General features: G+C 42.0%; 1 protein-coding gene across 24 annotated transcripts in view; it reads left to right on the top strand.

Moving 5' to 3' along the window:
* The window catches only part of mapta (microtubule-associated protein tau a), a 58,402-nt gene that overhangs the window by 32,207 nt on the left and 7,624 nt on the right, over window positions 1-18,571 (top strand). For 6 of the 24 annotated variants that reach the window (XM_049562801.1, XM_049562799.1, XM_049562788.1 and 3 more), the window contains 11 exons: window positions 1,476-1,510; window positions 2,941-3,081; window positions 3,422-3,485; window positions 3,607-3,645; window positions 3,863-4,113; window positions 5,191-5,283; window positions 7,477-7,569; window positions 7,863-7,955; window positions 9,440-9,532; window positions 12,175-12,256; window positions 12,493-12,599. In XM_049562801.1, coding sequence (XP_049418758.1) covers window positions 1,476-1,510; window positions 2,941-3,081; window positions 3,422-3,485; window positions 3,607-3,645; window positions 3,863-4,113; window positions 5,191-5,283; window positions 7,477-7,569; window positions 7,863-7,955; window positions 9,440-9,532; window positions 12,175-12,256; window positions 12,493-12,599 — 1,091 coding nt within the window. Of the gene's footprint in view, window positions 1-1,475; window positions 1,511-2,940; window positions 3,082-3,421; window positions 3,486-3,606; window positions 3,646-3,862; window positions 4,114-5,190; window positions 5,284-7,476; window positions 7,570-7,862; window positions 7,956-9,439; window positions 9,533-12,174; window positions 12,257-12,492; window positions 12,600-14,388; window positions 14,540-18,571 lie in introns of all 24 variants that reach the window. The other 18 variants (XM_049562810.1, XM_049562797.1, XM_049562811.1 and 15 more) reach the window with 11 other exon arrangements.

Here is an 18,571-nt window from a genome sequence, read left to right as displayed (position 1 = left end):
CATCATCTGTCGTCTGTCACCCAGTGTGATGCATTACTGTCCATTTCCATCTCATTTTATTTTCATGTGAAGCACCACTGATCACGTCTTGCATCTCCACCTTTTATAGCTCACTCAGTGTTTCTGGTTAGTTCAAATCGTGTGTTTTATTTTCCTCACGGACGTCATTTCTTTGTCCAGTTCTTTTCTCTTCTTTGATTATTTTTTTGTTTCAATGGGGAGATGGAAAACAAGTGCTGTGAATGTCACCATTAATCTGCTTTCCAAACAAATTAGAAAAGCCTGGTACTGGAGTCTGCAGTGAGTTTGCGTTTGCGGGCGACGGGTCAAATCCTGCTGTAGACGGAGCCGCTTGGGAGGGCAGTGACTTCATGGGAGCTTCCTGCTCCCCGGACACAGGAAATGAGGCGGTGGAGGAGTGTGGGAAGCGGCTAAGTGACTCTTTATGGGCCTCTGAAGACCTCGGCTGCGGGGCGGAGATAAGACGGGATGTACCGGCCGGCGGGAGGAGCCCTGAGCGGACCGGAGCCGGGGATTCTCAGAGGGCAATCAGCCTGGATGCCTCAGAGTGCCTGACTGAAATAAGCAATCTGTCCGGGGTGTCTTTAGTTCGCAGCGCAGCGTTGGAAGACCTGACATCCATCGGAGACAGAAGCTTCACTCAAGTAGAGGAGCTCATCTCTGAACAAGATGGAGGCGCTCTAAAGTCCAAAATCATCCCAGAAACACAACACACCCAAAGTCTGTCACGCTTTGACTCTCATTCAGAAGATCCTCACAGCAGCAGGAACGTTTCCGAGAACGAGAGCCTTTTAACTAAAATGCCAACTGACACGGCAGCTGAAAGCAGCAGCAGTGACTCATCGTTACACAGGGCCGACCATTCAAAGCCTGACATTTCTAATGACTCAGACATGAGGAGCATGAGTGTGGTTCAGACCACCGGTACCGTCGAGCTCCAGAAAACTCCCCCCCAAAGCTCTGCAGCCAGAAAGTCTTTGGTGCCAGTCCCCGTTTTCAAAGGTCTGTTTGCTGTCATGTTCACCAAACTTCAGAGTCCTCTTCAGTTTTAACTCCTTCCACTTGTTTCTTTTACAGCGCAGCTTCTACTGTTTGTCATGCTGCACTCTCCTTCCGACTTTTTTCTCTATTGGACGTTAACTTTGACCCGAGGAGAAGCTTGTTGTCCTCCCTCCCCACTTTTTCTTTCATGTCTCCATCTCTGCTCACTCTGCTGGTTATGCGGCCCCCTGAAAAAAAAAAATCCACTTTTTGGTTTCCACGAGCACTTTGTGTCACGATGCATGCTGCATAACACCAACATTTGATTTGGTTTCATTTCTTTGCCATGTGAATGTGTTCAGGCACACACTTGGCAGCAAAATCATTTATTTCACCTGGGTGGAAATAAAGAAAAAAAAAAGAGAAATATCAAATTTAAAATCTCATAATCTGCTTCTCTCTTGTGTCTGCAGCTCAAGCAAAGATGGATAACGGCTCTGCAGATAAGGTACGTACCAGGAGCGTTATCACCATTTCTTTTATTAAAGGCATAATTCTGGTTTATTACAACTTGGAGCATGTTTTTGTAGCTTTGTCCATCTTTTCTATCAGTTATTGCTCCATTGATCTGGAGACGTGACGACACTGCAGCGACACACATTCAGTCAGGGGCTGTATTAAAACCTCCAGGTTAGAAAATCATTGTTAGAAGAGAAAATGAAGGCCAACAAAGCTTTCTGTAGTTTGTACACACACGTTTTGCTGTGCAGTGAAGAATATTTCCTCATTTTCACTGTTTGCCTCAGATAATCTGGTTAAACTGAACTCTGATTGGTCGTAGTTTTGAGACGTTAGCTCCTTTTACACTGCCAGATTTTCGGTGAATGTTGGGCCGTTTTGCCGGCAAGCTGCGAGCGTTTAGACACACAGAGCCGGACTGGCGAGTTGATCAAGGTGCCCAATTTTCCACCTCGTAGGGTAGACATATTGGTGGAACCCTTTTGGTTTAAACAGAACAAGGCGGCCTTCTGCAACGGGAGGGGCTGTTGATGATTTGTGGGAGGAGCTGTTGATGATGCTGCACGTGACACAGGGAGAACATGTCGGAGCACCTGGAGGAAACCCACGCTGACACAGGGAGAACATGTCAGAGCACCTGGAGGAAACCCACGCTGACACAGGGAGAACATGCAAACTCTGCACAGAAGGGCTCCTTCACCCTGGGTTCGACCCTGGAGCCCTCTGGCTATGATGCGACAGTGCTAACCACTGCACCACTGCGCCGCCACTTTTGGGCTCTTGAGTTGTTTTGTTGAGCTCGTTAGCAAACAGTTGTTTGTTTACACATCCAGGAGTTAAAGAGCAACATGATTCATTAGTCTTTGTGTTTGCGTCCACCTGATGAATGTAAGACCAATATTGACTCTTTTTTAGTTCTGTTTTTGGTCTCCGCCTGCTCCTGAGGAAAATATCTGTCTCTTTAGCTGTTAAATGCTCTTTAAGTCTCTTTGTCTGTTTCTGTCTGCTGTTTCCCACCCAGTAGGTGGTGTACAGTGGCTTTTTAGAGCTTTTACTCCATAAAACGACGCCATGAGAGCGCTGAGAGTGAAGCCTATCAGTAAAGCTCTGGACCAGAAAACCAAAACAATGAACTAAAAGATGTTAAAATGCTCAGTTGCACCAGTTTGGAGCATTTGTTGTGTGTTTCTTTTCCCGTCAGACTTTGTGTTTGTGGTGTCGCTGCGCTCCAAAGTGGTACAAAAAGTCTACCAAGACCATAAAACTAAGACCCAAGTTGTAGTAAACCAGACTAATCCCTTAACGTTCACATTCATTCTTTTCCATCATTTTTCATTTGTTCAATCATTTCTCTGTTTTATGTTTGTTTTCATTAGAACTTTTCTTTTTTCATTCATTTTTTCCCTCCTCATGAAAAAGATTCAAACTGCCACCGAACCAACCTCATCCCTTAAAAGACCATCTGTAGTCACCAAGGGCAACAAAACACACGCTTCCTCCCGAAACGGCCCCAGCGCCATCCCCGTAAAAACCGGCGGCATGGGGCCCAGGCAGCCCGGAGTAAGTACAGACCTGAGAGCTCAGACCTGAGTTCAGGTTCTGAAAGAGGATCGATGGATGCTCAGTTGTCCTGTCTGTCTGAGAGGTGAAGCAAATAATGATGCATCCAAACCTGCACTGATTTCTTCTTTTGTTTGTCACCATAAACATGAAGCAAAGTTTCATCCATTCATCACTCATTACAGTCAAACACTCATTTGCTCGACCAGATCAGAGCAACATTTGTGTGATTACTGTCTCCACACGTGATTTGATCACTCGCACTTGAATAAAAGAAGCTTTCTGGTTTAAAAGTCTCTGCAAAAACTAAATACCATTCGTCTGTTTGGTTGATTTCCAGAGTGGAGCTGGTGCCAAGTCTCAAACTCCAGCAGCCAAAACTGCCAGAACTGCAGCTCAACCAGGTACGCAACCGAAACGCAACATTTATTCTTCATTTAATTTGAATTCTTTTCATTTCTGTGTTTTTTATAAGGAGAACGATTTAAGGATCACTTATGATGTGTCATATTTTTTGTGATGCAGCTAGTGCCAAGAAACCGCCCACTCCAAAAAATGACAAAGGTAAAACAAAGGAAAAAAAGAAACGCACAAATCATTAGAGGTCACTTGTAGCCTCGCATGGCCACCACGCCACAGTCTGATCCAGTCCTGGATCAAACTTGGTCAGCTTCTAGTCACCAGAGCTCCTAGTCTTTTATTTTGGTTCATTATTTTCCTTTCATCCACTGTTTGACGTGTCTAAAACCTCTGAACCCCGTCGCTTCTCTGATTGCTTAAGATAAGAGTGGACAGAGCAGCCCTGGCACTCCAAAATCTCCCGCTAGCCAAGCGCTGTCTGCGAAGGCGGCGGCCGAGGCCAACAAAGTGAAGAAGGTCGCGGTGGTGCGTTCTACGCCCAAATCCCCGGGCTCGCTGAAGACCCGCTCACCGGCCCCCCTGGCTGCTGCGGCGCCCATGCCGGACCTGAAGCACGTCAAGTCCAAGATCGGCTCCACAGACAACATCAAACACCAGCCGGGAGGTGGAAAGGTAACCTGACTGTGACTCCAGCTGTTGGTGCACCTCATACTGCATGAAGGCAGAGCCTCGGCTGTAGTCTGCAGGGTGGAGGTTTAGTTCCAGCTTCAGAGGCAGAAAGAATCTTAGTAGAAAGACTGAACATCGACGGGCAGATCCAGACGTCTCCTGACACTCAACATCACCTCTCACTTACCATCAGACAGCTCACAGTGTTTGGCGTTACCTGATAAAAGACACATGACATTAATACAACTAGGGCTGCACTTCTTCTGCACAACAGTTGAAAGCACTGCGCTATGGTTGCAGCCATATTCCAGACTCAAGGTACACCGTGATATAAAAGTTGATGGTGATCATACTACATTACATGTGGGACACCAGAATAGCATGAAGCTGGCAGCAGGAATGTGTGTTGCATGTGCATCATGCTGTGTGTGTACATGACGCCATCCATAGTGACACGTGACCTCTTTACTTTTGACTCTGGATCTGCTTCGTCAATTAAAGGTCTCAAAATTGGCTCCACCCACTGATATTTGAATCAGCCAATCAAACTCCAATCTGCCAAGTGCTGTCTGATAGATAGGACAATGTGCTTTAAGTGTGTGTGTGTGTGTGTGTGTGTGTGTGTGTGAGGTCCATTTTAGCATTAAAATCTCTGCCAAGTCTTTGTTCTAATTCTGTGGAGGCTGCAGTCACGTGTTTGATGTCTTACTGCTGAAATTGAGAGAAATCTTGTGTTGTGATATTTATGGACCAAAATCAGATCATTTAACTTAAAGAGTTTTTATGTTCCTGATGTTTAAATGTCAGATAGATTAAAGAGAAGAAGAGATGAAAACAGAGACAAATATTCATCACTGAATACAGCGATTTCTGTTTTTGACAGGAAATGAGAGGAACAGTGTGTAGCGGCCCCCTCTCTTCTTCTCTGACATGATATCACCTTGACCTGCATGTTACACAACACGAGCTAACAGCTGTCTCTGAATCAGTAGCCTCCATTTTCTCTCAGGCTTCACAGCTCATGTGTCAAACCGTCGTCTCCACTCAGAAATCTAAAAGCTGACGTTTTCATTTTTTCAGGTACAAATCCTTGATCAGAAGGTGGACTATAGTAATGTCCAGTCTAAGTGTGGCTCCAAAGACAATGTGAAACATGTACCTGGTGGCGGCAATGTGAGTAACTGAGGGATGAACTCAACACCAGACTCTTGAGTATCTCTGCAGTTATGATCATCAGAACCAACGTTTGGTAAAAACAAAAAAGAAAGTGCTCTTTTTATTTTTGCTCTCCATTTTTATAAACCATGAAAAGAAGATGGACTAGCTCTTAGTTCACTGAAAGCTCAGGTGCAGTTAAAGCTGGGGTAGGCAGCAGTCTGGAATTAAACAGCAGAATTTGAAAACACACCCTCCTCCTGCAGCTCCTCCCTCTCTGTCCTAAGCCCCTCCCACCAGATGACCACAGCCATACGCACACTTCATACAGTAACCCAGTGTCTCCATGTGCTCAGCCCCTCCTTGCCCTGCTCTTCCTTTCTGTTTATCAAAGCACAAATGAATTAGCTAGCTAACATTAGCCACCGTCCCTCCGCCTCACTGCCCGCCACTACGTGCTTCTTTGCCTGGAGGAGAGCAGGCAGCAACTTGAGTGCAACAATCTTAAGTGCTATATCGTAGGCAACAAGACTTGCTTAAGTTCTTGAAGACGTTTCACCTCTCATCCAAGAGGCTTCTTCAGTTCTAACGGACTGGTGTTGAGTCACAGGCTTTAAGCTCTGTGTGGGTGTGAACCCTGACAGAGTTGTTGGGGTCAGAGCTCTGACCTTCAGACACACATGATGGCCGGTGGGTCAGCGTCTCACATGTGATGCCAACGGCCAAGATTACCATGACTTGGATGACTGAGAGTCTTCACTAACTTGGGGAGATGGACCTGAGGTTGACGACTGTAGTGGCTTGATCCGGGTCAGCGCAAGCCCCCAGTACCGAGTCTAACCTGTGTAACAGCAGCAACAGAAAGTTCCAGCTGGGACTCAAAGTGGTCTGGCTCACAGGAGCTGGGGTTTGCGCTGGCTTGATTTGGGTTGCTGTGGCTGCTGGCTTGGGGTCCATCTCTCTGTAGCAGCGGTGAGTGTGACAGAGAACACAGTGTCACTCAAGGCTTTAGCCAGAATTAGACAACCCCAACTCCACGCGGGATCAGCAAACTTTCTGTTGCTGCCGTTACACAGGTTAGACCCGCTGCTAGGGGGGTTGCACTGCCCCAGTTCAAACCACTACAGCCACCAACCTAAGGTCCATCTCTCAAACTGCTGCCTGCTGTCCTCCTGGCGAGGTGGTCTGCAGCAGCTGGGAGTGGGGTGGAGGACACACTGTGATTCTCCATCTCCAAAACACTGATACTGACACGTGTTTTACTTAATTTATCGTCCAACCCTTTCACACAGCCTGTTCAAGGTGGACATTTTGCACCGTTACTCACCTTGCAGTTCTGTATTAAAGGTATGATTGCAGAATAAGGGGGACAGAGTTGTCTAACCTTTAATATCAGAGGTAGAAACAGCGCCAGATTGACATCTGTGTAAAGTGGACGGCTGGCAGGACAGGACTGGTGTGACGTTTGGTGGTGTGTTATGCGTGCCACCGAAGTATCTGTTAGCAGCTAACTCAAAGAGGAGTGTAGGCAATTGTTGCAAATGCTGGAATAGCAACTTTCTCTGCAAGATTATACACCATTGCATCAGGCTTTCACTGAAGGGACGTGCACGTGCATGTGCAGTTGTAGCACAGCCAATAGGAATGCCCCCTCTCTGTAAAGTGACCTGTGATTGGCCAAAATCTGCCGTCTAGCCGAGAGGAAGTGCAGAAGTTTTCTTTCAGACTACATGAATTGCAACATGCACAAAGTTTATAATGGGATTTCTGCCCAGTGATGCCGTAATTAAACTGCCTACCTCAGCTTTAACCAAAAGTCCACTGCGTCTAGCATTTTATCAGTAATTATATGACTCATTTGGTCATTTGTGTGTGATGACGGACAGAAAACCAGTTTGGAGATTCCAGTATTCCTCTGATTTAAAACACAGCTTGTTGGATCTCAGTAACATCTTAAAGCAGAGCTGTGCACCTGAAGTGTCACATTTTGCACAGTATTTATATTTTTATGCACTAATATCCACAGCAGTAACAGCTGAAACAGCAATAACACAAACATAAAAAAGTTATGGATGTCATCTTTAATGAAATGAATCCTAATATGCCTTGAGTCTTCATCCCTCTAATATCTTATTTCCTCCTCGGGGTCTGATCCCTTCCTGCTGAGGCTGTTCTGATCAGGAGTTTTATTTGTCTTCCCGCACTTTGCAGGTCCAAATCCTCGATAAGAAGCTGGACTTGGCCAATGTCCAAGCTCGTTGTGGATCTAAAGACAACATAAAGCACACGCCTGGTGGAGGCAAGGTGAGGAGTCTTGTGTTTGACTTCTGATGTCATTTTCCTAATTTGTATTTCCTTCTGAGCTCACGTGAATGATGTCTCTGACACAAGTAGAGGAAAGTTCACAATTCAACAATGCAGCGTGTCAGTCCTCTTCAGATAGTGAACTGTATGTTTTTACAAATACAGTAAAGCTACTTTATTTTTGGTGCAATCATCTCTTCAACGCTAATTTTTCTTATTAACAGAAGGCTTCCTGTAATTACAGTAGTGTCACAGCGTAACGGTCTCCTCCCCTTACCTCTGCACATTTCCAGGTTAAAATCCTTGACCTGAAGGTGGACTATAGTAATGTCCAGTCTAAGTGTGGCTCCAAAGACAATGTGAAACATGTACCTGGTGGCGGCAATGTGAGTAACTTAAGGGATGAACTCAACACCAGTTTTGAGTATCTCTGCAGTTATGATCATCAAAACCAACCCTCAAATGGAGAGTGGGCTTTAATTCCTCCAGGTTTAAATACTTCAGGGGTTTTTAAACTCTGACACTGTGGCTGTGTGTTTCAACACAAATATCTAACCTCGTCTCTTTAGCATTAATTTGTTGACATCTCGGCAAAGTGGCGCCATTAAAAGTGTGCTGAATTAGCTCGTAGCAGCTCCTGTTGGTAGTCTACTCGCACATGTCCAGACAACTGTTACTGGAATTCATTGGAGCTGAAGAAAACCTAAAAACATGATGATGAAGTTCTGCAGTTCAGGATTGTCCTTTTTTCGAAGCTGATTCATGGACGTTTGTTGATGTTGGACGCCGGAGACAAATGATGTTCTCAGGAAGTGTGACTCACGTTGAATCTAAAAATGTATGTGTCATGTCTGTGCTCAGATTTGATGGAGTTATGACTCAGCGTAGGAGATAGAGTTTTGCAAATTGACACTATTAAAAGTGTGCTGATGTGGCTGTTAGCAGCTCCTGTTTGCAGCGTGCTAATGGATGCACAGACAACAGTTACTGGATTACTTTGGTGGCAAAGAAAACATAAAAATGTTCTGCAGTTAAGGACTGTCTTTCTCTAAACAGATTTATGGACATTATTTACTGATAGACATCGAAAACAACAACGATGTCCTCAGAAAGTTTGAGTCTAAAAATATATGAATTAATTCTGTGTGCTCAGGTCTGATTGAGCTATGACCCAGAGATGAGTGAGAGTTTTGCAAATTGGCATTATTAATGTATGCAGAATCAGCCATTAGCAGCTCCTGTGTGCAGTGTAGTCATGAACGTACAGGTAACTATCACCTGGTTACTCTGATACTGAAGAAAACCTAAAATGATGATGATTCTCAGGCAGGTTCTGCAGTTATAACGAGTGTGTTTTTAATCATTTCTAAGCTGATTTGTGGATGTTCAGTCATGATTGACACTGAAGATAATAATGTCCTTAAAAAGTGCAAGTCATGCTGAAACTAAAAATGTGTGTATTATGTGTCTGTGTTGAAACTTTTGACACTAATCTGGAGCTAACGGGTTTAAAGTGTCATCAGAGCGTGACCTGTCACAGCTCACAGTTTAAAAACCTCTGAAACACTTGGCCTGACGGGGGATTATAGTGCTGTGCAGTCTGAAGACAGTGTCAAACATGTACCCGCAGGTGGTGAAGTGAGGAGGAATCTCCTCATCTGGAGAGTCTTGAGTATCTCTGCAGTTAAGATCATCACACAAGTCCCTCCCCGTCCTCTTTAATCAGCCACGTTCCCCGGTTAGGCCTCGCTCCCCCGAGCCTCTAACTGGTCCCTGCACCATCTAATTTCCTCTCCAGCACTGGTGCTCACTCGCAGCTCTGCTGCTGATGCTTCCTCCAGGATAACCGTCTTTTATATCAACTTTCCAGGTACAAATTCTTGATAAGAAGCTGGACTTAAGCAATGTGCAGTCCCGATGTGGCTCCAAAGATAATATAAAACATGTACCCGGTGGTGGCAATGTGAGTAGATAAGGGATTTGGCCCGTGGCAGGCTGCAGGTATGCAGCTGTTGCCAAAAACCCTTCTTCTTGTTGCTTCTCCTGAATGCATCCTCACAAAGGAGCAGGATGTCAGCGTGCACGAAAAACCTCCTGTGTGTGTTCAACCCTTCTGACCTCGATACTCCAGCACTGTTAACATCTCCTATTAACAGGTTTATCATTAATACACAGGCCTGAGCATTTCATACTGACGACCAGAGCAGCACCAAACCACCAAACCACAGAGCAGCATCAAACCAGAGTAGCACCAAACCACAGAGTAGCACCAAACCACAGAGTAGCACCAAACCACCAAACCACAGAGCAGCACCAAACCAGAGTAGCACCAAACCACAGAGTGGCACCAAACCACAGAGTAGCACCAAACCACCAAACCACAGAGCAGCACCAAACCAGAGTAGCACCAAACCACAGAGTGGCACCAAACCAGAGTAGCACCAAACCACAGAGTAGCACCAAACCACAGAGCAGCACCAAACCAGAGCAGCACCAAACCACAGAGCAGCACCAAACCAGAGTAGCACCAAACCACAGAGCAGCACCAAACCACAGAACAGCATCAAACCACAGAGCAGTACCAAACCACAGAGCAGCACCAAACCACAGAGCAGCACCAAACCAGAGCAGCACCAAACCACAGAGCAGCACCAAACCACAGAGTAGCACCAAACCAGAGAGCAGCACCAAACCACAGAGCAGCACCAAACCACAGAACAGCATCAAACCACAGAGCAGTACCAAACCACAGAGTAGCATCAAACCACAGAGCAGCACCAAACCACAGAGCAGCACCAAACCACAGAGTAGCATCAAACCACAGAGCAGCACCAAACCACAGAGTAGCATCAAACCACAGAGCAGCACCAAACCACAGAGTAGCATCAAACCACAGAGCAGCACCAAACCACAGAGCAGCACCAAACCACAGAGTAGCATCAAACCACAGAGCAGCACCAAACCACAGAGTAGCATCAAACCACAGAGCAGCATCAAACCACAGAGTAGCATCAAACCACAGAGCAGCACCAAACCACAGAGTAGCATCAAACCACAGAGCAGCATCAAACCACAGAGTAGCATCAAACCACAGAGCAGCACCAAACCACAGAGTAGCATCAAACCACAGAGCAGCACCAAACCACAGAGCAGCACCAAACCACAGAGCAGCACCAAACCACAGAACAGCATCAAACCACAGAGCAGCACCAAACCACAGAGCAGCACCAAACCACAGAACAGCACCAAACCACAGAGCAGCACCAAACCACAGAGCAGCACCAAACCACAGAGCAGCACCAAACCACAGAGCAGCATCAAACCACAGAGCAGCATCAAACCACAGAGCAGCACCAAACCACAGAGCAGCACTGCAATGTGACCACAGAACAGTCACTCCAGTACTTTAAATACACATTTAACTTTAAAATTTCACATTTTCTGTATTTTATTAAATTTAAATATTGTACTTTTTGCTTGCTACATTAATTAAAGTTTCCCCTTAAATACGTCTGCTTTTTTAGAATGTTTTACTTAAGTAATACTGTCAGTGTAGGACCTTTACTTGAAAAAATCACTATTAAAAATAGCAAGAGGTGCAAAGATAAAAATACAAGAATAAAGTTGCAGTGCAGTTAAAATCAATAAAAGTATTTGAATAATACAAATGACAGTGCAAGACATGAGTAAATATGTGATGTAATAAAAGGCAGCAGCAACAGATACGTCCTCTTGATTTAAGAGAAGTGAGAGAAACTGCAGAGCTGTTTGCTCCGCAGTAGTTTCTCTTTGTCTGTACTGACTGTTAGATTTTAATTTGTGTCTATAAACTGGAGTCTTTTGACTGGTTTGGTGCTCGTGGTGCTAACAGTGCTAACAGCGTTATGCAATGCTCATGGTCTTCTGTACGCCTGATAACTCTGTTGAATCTGTGCTTGTCAGTTTGACTGTGATCAGAAAGTTTTAGCACCCAAACTGGCCCCTCAAACAAACATGCATGAATCCTGTCTGTGTTCCAGTTTTGACTCCAACTCGTCCGTGCCTCAGGTCCCAAGATCTGATAAGAAAATGCATTACAAGAAATCTTTAATTCCCTCGTGGTGAAGGACATTAATGGTGTCATAAAGCAGAGGGAGATTCTGCTCAGTAACAAAGAGTCTGTGTCCAAACTGTGCCTGCTGTGACGAGCACTGAGATGACCTCAGCTCAGAGACTGAGCGCTTTGTGTTAGCACACAATCAGCCATGACAGGAGAGATGAGACACTGTGATGAGAAATATGGCGTCTTATCTACATCAACACCAGCAGCTAAAGAATGCAGAGTATGATCAATTATCATTAAACATCTTTAAAAAGAAACTGGATCATTTCTTTTATAAAGAACAGTCACAGATTCTTTAATATCTAACTCAGTTTGTCTTCACGTGTGTCATGTAGTGTTTTATTAAACTATGTTTCCTTCCTGGTGACAGTTGTAGAAGACTAACAGGCAAAGTCTCTAGTGTCAGTTCCTCTGTAGTTGCATGCAGTCTGAGTTTACACTGATGTGTGTTACTGTTAAATTAAAGCTGTGTGTCTCTGCTCTCTGTTTTGTCGCCTTCACAGGTTCAGATTGTGCACAAAAAGATCGATCTGACCAACGTTCAGTCGAAATGTGGATCGAAAGACAACATTCGTCATAAGCCAGGTACGTCTGTGTTTGTGATGTCCTGCAAAACCAAATAAAAACGATGTTTCCCACCACTGACCTTACGCTTTTTATAAGCCTCTTAATATTTGTTTATATTGTCTTCTCAAGTCACTTCTCTCTTTATTGATATAACAGAAAGAACAAACATATAATCGACATGTTGAAACTTTTACACGTTTCTGTGTATTTCTTTAACCTATTAAAAATGGTGCTGTATATCCTGTTTTCATCAGGCGGTGGAAATATCGAGATCAAAAACGAGAAGCTTGAGTTCAAAGTTCAGTCTAAGATCGGCTCTCTTGACAACATCGGCCACGTCCCTGGAGGTGGACAGAGAAAGGTAAAAGCCTCACAACCAAACTCCACGTTGAAAACACGAGATTGAGTTTTGATTATTAGTGTGTCATTGTTGCCCTTTTTCATTGATCATATCCTGCCAGTTTTACTGTTTTCATGGCCAAAGCTTTTATCTGAAAAGCTGCAGAGTTTGCTCATCTTTACAAAAAGTTGCAGTAGCTGAAACACAGCATGAGCAGCAGATCATTTAGATATACAGTCTGGCCTGTTTTGGAGGTTGTGTGCAGCTTAAGGAAGAGTGCTCAGTGCTGAAATGAGCACATGCACATCCTCTGAAAGTTTTTCCATGAAGAAAATCTGTCTTTTTGGTTACACTTAATATTTTTTATAGATTCAACAGAAATCAGTGTCAAAGATAACACATCACAGGACAGTCACCTCTGTAGTGATTATTTACTATAATACAAAATAAAATACTATGAAATGATATCAGGGTTGTATCAAGGAAACTAAATGTGTGGTATTTATACAGCTTTTCTAACAGTTAGATTAGCATCGTTAGCAAAGCAAGATGGAGTCAGGATCAGGTTTATTGCCAAGAAGATGTTCACATACAAAGAATTTCCTTTTGTATTTTGGTGTGTAACGGTGTCAATAAACATAGTAAGATAAAAGAAGTTCAGTCGGGAACGCTTTAGTCAAAGAAAACTTTATTTCCATTTGCAATATTATATTTGGTGATATGGCTCTGTTCTGGTGCCTCTCTGCCCTTCCATGCGCATACATGGAAAGCCTAAGGCAGAGAGAACAGCAGCAAAGGCCCCTTAGGATCAGAGCAGAGCAGCATCAGTGACAAACAGAAATGACATTGATGAGTCAGACACAGCCTGAAAAGGAGGAGCTGGGGTGGAGGCAGGTTGCAAAGCAGCTTGCAGAGGAAGCAGCAACAGGAGGCAGGTCAGAGCAGTTTAAATAGGGCGCCCTTAATGAGATTTGTCAATTGATTGCATAGAATGGAATCATGTGATCTATCAGCTGACTCCCTTTATCAATCAGCTGATCCATCAGTTGAAGATCGGCTGATGTAGCTGGGATGTGAGCTGAGCTTGACATCGTGTCCTGTCTGAACTAACACTGTGATAAATTTAATGAAGTGCATCAAGTTAAGAATTATAAATATAAAGTAAAAATTTGCAATTAAAATATGAAAAATATATGTTTATAAATGAAGACAGCTGTGAGGTTTTTAAAACGAAGAGAATGGAGCGTGCAAAATATTGAATAAGGTGAACGATTCTATTCATTGCTTAAGACTGAAATAGAATCAGCTGATTTGTTGTGGTGGTTCACAGATTTCACACCTACTTCAGAAAAAACACTTTTGTCATTCGTCTGTAACAGATTTCACTCAAAACATCAAAAGTTTTCAGTGTGTTTAAGTGTTTTGTTTTTTTGATTGCGAGTTCTGCAGCCTTCACCAGCTAGGTTTTGATAAGGCCAGTAGACCTTTTATAACCCACACTGCAACATTTCAAAGTTAAGTCATCAGCACTGATATTACCCACGTCACACACAACAACAGCCATTTTAAGAGCTTAAACTCCACCGCCACGTCATTCATCTCATCTTTCCCTCCCTGAGTTCGGTGCTTTTCTCCCTCTTTTGTTGAAGCTTCCATCTTGTCCATCCTGCTGACTTTATCATTACTTATTGATTTGATGTCATTATCTTTGTTTCTTCATTTGGTTATGTTGCATTTTGATTTCTGTTGATGCCATCACGTGTATTTTTGTTGCATGCTTTTCATTTCCTTTGCTGGGGCTCCTCTGTAGAGGGAGAAGGGGAAGGAAGCAGAGGGAAGTACCTCAGGCAGCCCCTCCATCCCCTCCCCTGTTGTCACCCCCCCTCAGTCACCTCAGACTGTCCCTTCAGCACCCATCACACCCATCTTGACGAACCCCCTCATAAAGATTGAGGACTCCTGTAAGTACTTACAGCTGTGTATTGTCTGATGTGCAGTGTTAGACAGCACGAATGTTTTGGGGGGTTTTTTTACTTAATTTTTGTAGCTTTTTAAAGGTTTTAAGGGGTTAAACATGCAGTCTGATAAACACAAACATAACGCATCACATGGCCAAAATTATGTGGACCCCTAAAAATTACACCTATATGTGACTGTAAAATGTGCCATTTCCACAGATAATGCACATTAATGTGCTACGGTAACAGCTGGCTAAAAAATATCGTAGTATAATATGTCATAAAAAAATTTATGAAAAATGTCATAGTATAGTATGTCATCAAAATGTTATGAGAAATGTCCTAGTAAAGTATCTCATCAAAATTTCACAAAAATTTCATAGTACAATATTCAATTCAATTCAATTTTATTTATAAAGTCCAGTATCACAAATCACAATTTGCCTCACAGGGCTTTACAGCATACGACATCCCTCTGTCCTTATGACCCTCACAGCGGATAAGGAAAAACTCCCCAAAAAAACCCCTTTAACGGGGGAAAAAAAAAATGTTATCAAAATTTCATTAAAAATGTCATGGTATCGTATAGCGTCAAAAATGATATAAAAATGTCGTAGTATAGCATGTAGTCAAAAATTATGAAAACATGTCATAGTATAGCATGTCGTCCAAAATTATGAAAACATGTCATAGTATAGCATGTCGTCCGAAATCGTGAAAAAACGTCATAGTATAGCATGTCGTCCAAAATCGTGAAAAAAGTCATAGTATAGCATGTCGTCCAAAATCGTGAAAAAATGTCATAGTATAGCATGTCGTCCAAAATCGTGAAAAAACGTCATAGTATAGCATGTCGTCCAAAATCTTGAAAATTCGTCATAGTATAGCATGTCGTCCAAAATCGTGAAAAAACGTCATAGTATAGCATGTCGTCCAAAATCTTGAAAATTCGTCATAGTATAGCATGTCGTCCAAAATCTTGAAAATTCGTCATAGTATAGCATGTCGTCCAAAATCGTGAAAAAATGTCATAGTATAGCATGTCGTCCAAAATCGTGAAAAAATGTCATAGTATAGCATGTCGTCCAAAATCGTGAAAAAGTCATAGTATAGCATGTCGTCCAAAATCATGGAAATTCGTTATGGTATAGCATGTCGTAAAAAATGATGAAAAAAAGTCATAGTATAGCACGTCGTCCAAAATCGTGAAAATTCGTCATAGTATAGTATGTCGTCCAAAATCGTGAAAAAAGTCATAGTATAGCATGTCATCCAAAATCGTGAAAAACGTCATAGTATAGCAAGTCGTCCAAAATCATGAAAAAACGTCATAGTATAGCATGTCGTCCAAAATCTTAGAAATTCGTCATAGTATAGTATGTCGTCCAAAATCGTGAAAAAAGTCAAAGTATAGCATGTCGTCCAAAATCATGAAAAAAAGTCATAGTATAGTATGTTGTCCAAAATCGTGAAAAACATCATAGTATAGCATGTCGTCCAAAATCGTGAAAAACGTCATAGTATAGCATGTGGTCCAAAATCATGAAAAACGTCATAGTATAGCATGTCGTCCAAAATCATGAAAATTCGTCATAGTATAGCATGTCGTCTGAAACCATGTAAAAACATCATAGTATAGTATGTCGTCCAAAATCATGGAAATTCGTCATGGTATAGCATGTTGTCCAAAATCGTGAAAAACGTCATAGTATAGTATGTCGTCCAAAATCGTGAAAAAAGTCATAGTATAGCATGTGTGCTGAAACCATGTAAAAACCTGATAGTATAGTATGTCGTCAAAAATCATGGAAATTCGTTATGGTATAGCATGTCGTAAAAAATGATGAAAAAAAGTCATAGTATAGCACGTCGTCCAAAATCGTGAAAATTCGTCATAGTATAGTATGTCGTCCAAAATCGTGAAAATTCGTCATAGTATAGTATGTCGTCCAAAATCGTGAAAAAACGTCATAGTATAGCATGTGGTCCAAAATCATGAAAAACGTCATAGTATAGCATGTCGTCCAAAATCATGAAAAAAAAGTCATAGTATAGCATGTCGTCCAAAATCGTGAAAAACGTCAAAGTATAGCATGTCGTCCAAAATCATGAAAAAAAGTCATAGTATAGTATGTTGTCCAAAATCGTGAAAAACATCATAGTATAGCATGTCGTCCAAAATCGTGAAAAACGTCATAGTATAGCATGTGGTCCAAAATCATGAAAAACGTCATAGTATAGCATGTCGTCCAAAATCATGAAAAAAAAGTCATAGTATAGCATGTCGTCCAAAATCATGAAAATTCGTCATAGTATAGCACGTCGTCTGAAACCATGTAAAAACATGATAGTATAGTATGTCGTCCAAAATCATGGAAATTCGTCATAGTATAGTATGTCGTCCAAAATCGTGAAAAAAGTCATAGTATAGCATGTCGTCCAAAATCATGAAAAAACGTCATAGTATAGCATGTGGTCTGAAACCATGTAAAAACATGATAGTATAGTATGTCGTCCAAAATCATGGAAATTCGTTATGGTATAGCATGTCGTAAAAAATGATGAAAAAAAGTCATAGTATAGCACGTCGTCCAAAATCGTGAAAATTCGTCATAGTATAGTATGTCGTCCAAAATCGTGAAAATTCGTCATAGTATAGTATGTCGTCCAAAATCGTGAAAAACGTCATAGTATAGCATGTCGTCCAAAATCATGAAAAAAACGTCATAGTATAGCATGTCGTCCAAAATCATGAAAAACGTCATAGTATAGCATGTCGTCCAAAATCATGAAAAAAACGTCATAGTATAGCATGTCGTCCAAAATCATGAAAAAAAGTCATAGTATAGTATGTTGTCCAAAATCGTGAAAAACATCATAGTATAGCATGTCGTCCAAAATCGTGAAAAACGTCATAGTATAGCATGTCGTCCAAAATCATGAAAAAACGTCATAGTATAGCATGTCGTCCAAAATCATGAAAAAAACGTCATAGTATAGCATGTCGTCCAAAATCATGAAAAAACGTCATAGTATAGCATGTCGTCTGAAACCATGTAAAAACATGATAGTATAGTATGTCGTCCAAAATCATGGAAATTCGTCATAGTATAGCATGTCGTAAAAAATGATGAAAAAATGTCATAGTATAGCACGTCGTCCAAAATCGTGAAAATTCGTCATAGTATAGTATGTCGTCCAAAATCGTGAAAAAAGTCATAGTATAGCATGTCGTCCAAAATCATGAAAAAAGTCATAGTATAGCGTAGCATGTCGTCCAAAATCGTGAAAAAACGTCATAGTATAGCATGTGGTCCAAAATCTTGAAAAAAAGTCATAGTATAGCATGTCATCCAAAATCGTGAAAAAGTCATAGTATAGCATGTCGTCCAAAATCATGAAAAAAATCATAGTATAGCATGTCGTCCGAAACCATGAAAAAACGTCATAGTATAGCATGTCGTCCAAAATCGTGAAAAACGTCATAGTATAGCATGTCGTCCAAAATCATGAAAATTCGTCATAGTATAGCATGTCGTCTGAAACCATGTAAAAACATCATAGTATAGCATGTCGTCCAAAATCGTGAAAAACGTCATAGGATAGCATGTCGTCCAAAATCATGAAAATTCGTCATAGTATAGCATGTCGTCTGAAACCATGTAAAAATGTCATAGTATAGTATGTCGTCCAAAATCATGGAAATACGTCATGGTATAGCATGTTGTCCAAAATCGTGAAAAACGTCATAGTATAACATGTCGTCCAAAATCATGAAAAAACGTCATAGTATAGCATGTCGTCCAAAATCATGAAAAAACGTCATAGTATAGCATGTCGTCTGAAACCATGTAAAAATGTCATAGTATAGTATGTCGTCCAAAATCATGGAAATTCGTCATGGTATAGTATGTCGTCCAAAATCGTGAAAAAAGTCAAAGTATAGCATGTCGTCCAAAATCATGAAAAAACATCATAGTATAGCATGTCGTCCAAAATCATGAAAAAAAGTCATAGTATAGCATGTCGTCCAAA

This window comes from Epinephelus fuscoguttatus, linkage group LG20, assembly GCF_011397635.1.
Source record: "Epinephelus fuscoguttatus linkage group LG20, E.fuscoguttatus.final_Chr_v1".
Lineage (NCBI taxonomy): Eukaryota > Metazoa > Chordata > Actinopteri > Perciformes > Serranidae > Epinephelus > Epinephelus fuscoguttatus.
Note: the sequence above shows the minus strand (reverse complement) of the source record. Positions and strands in the feature narration are given on the sequence as shown.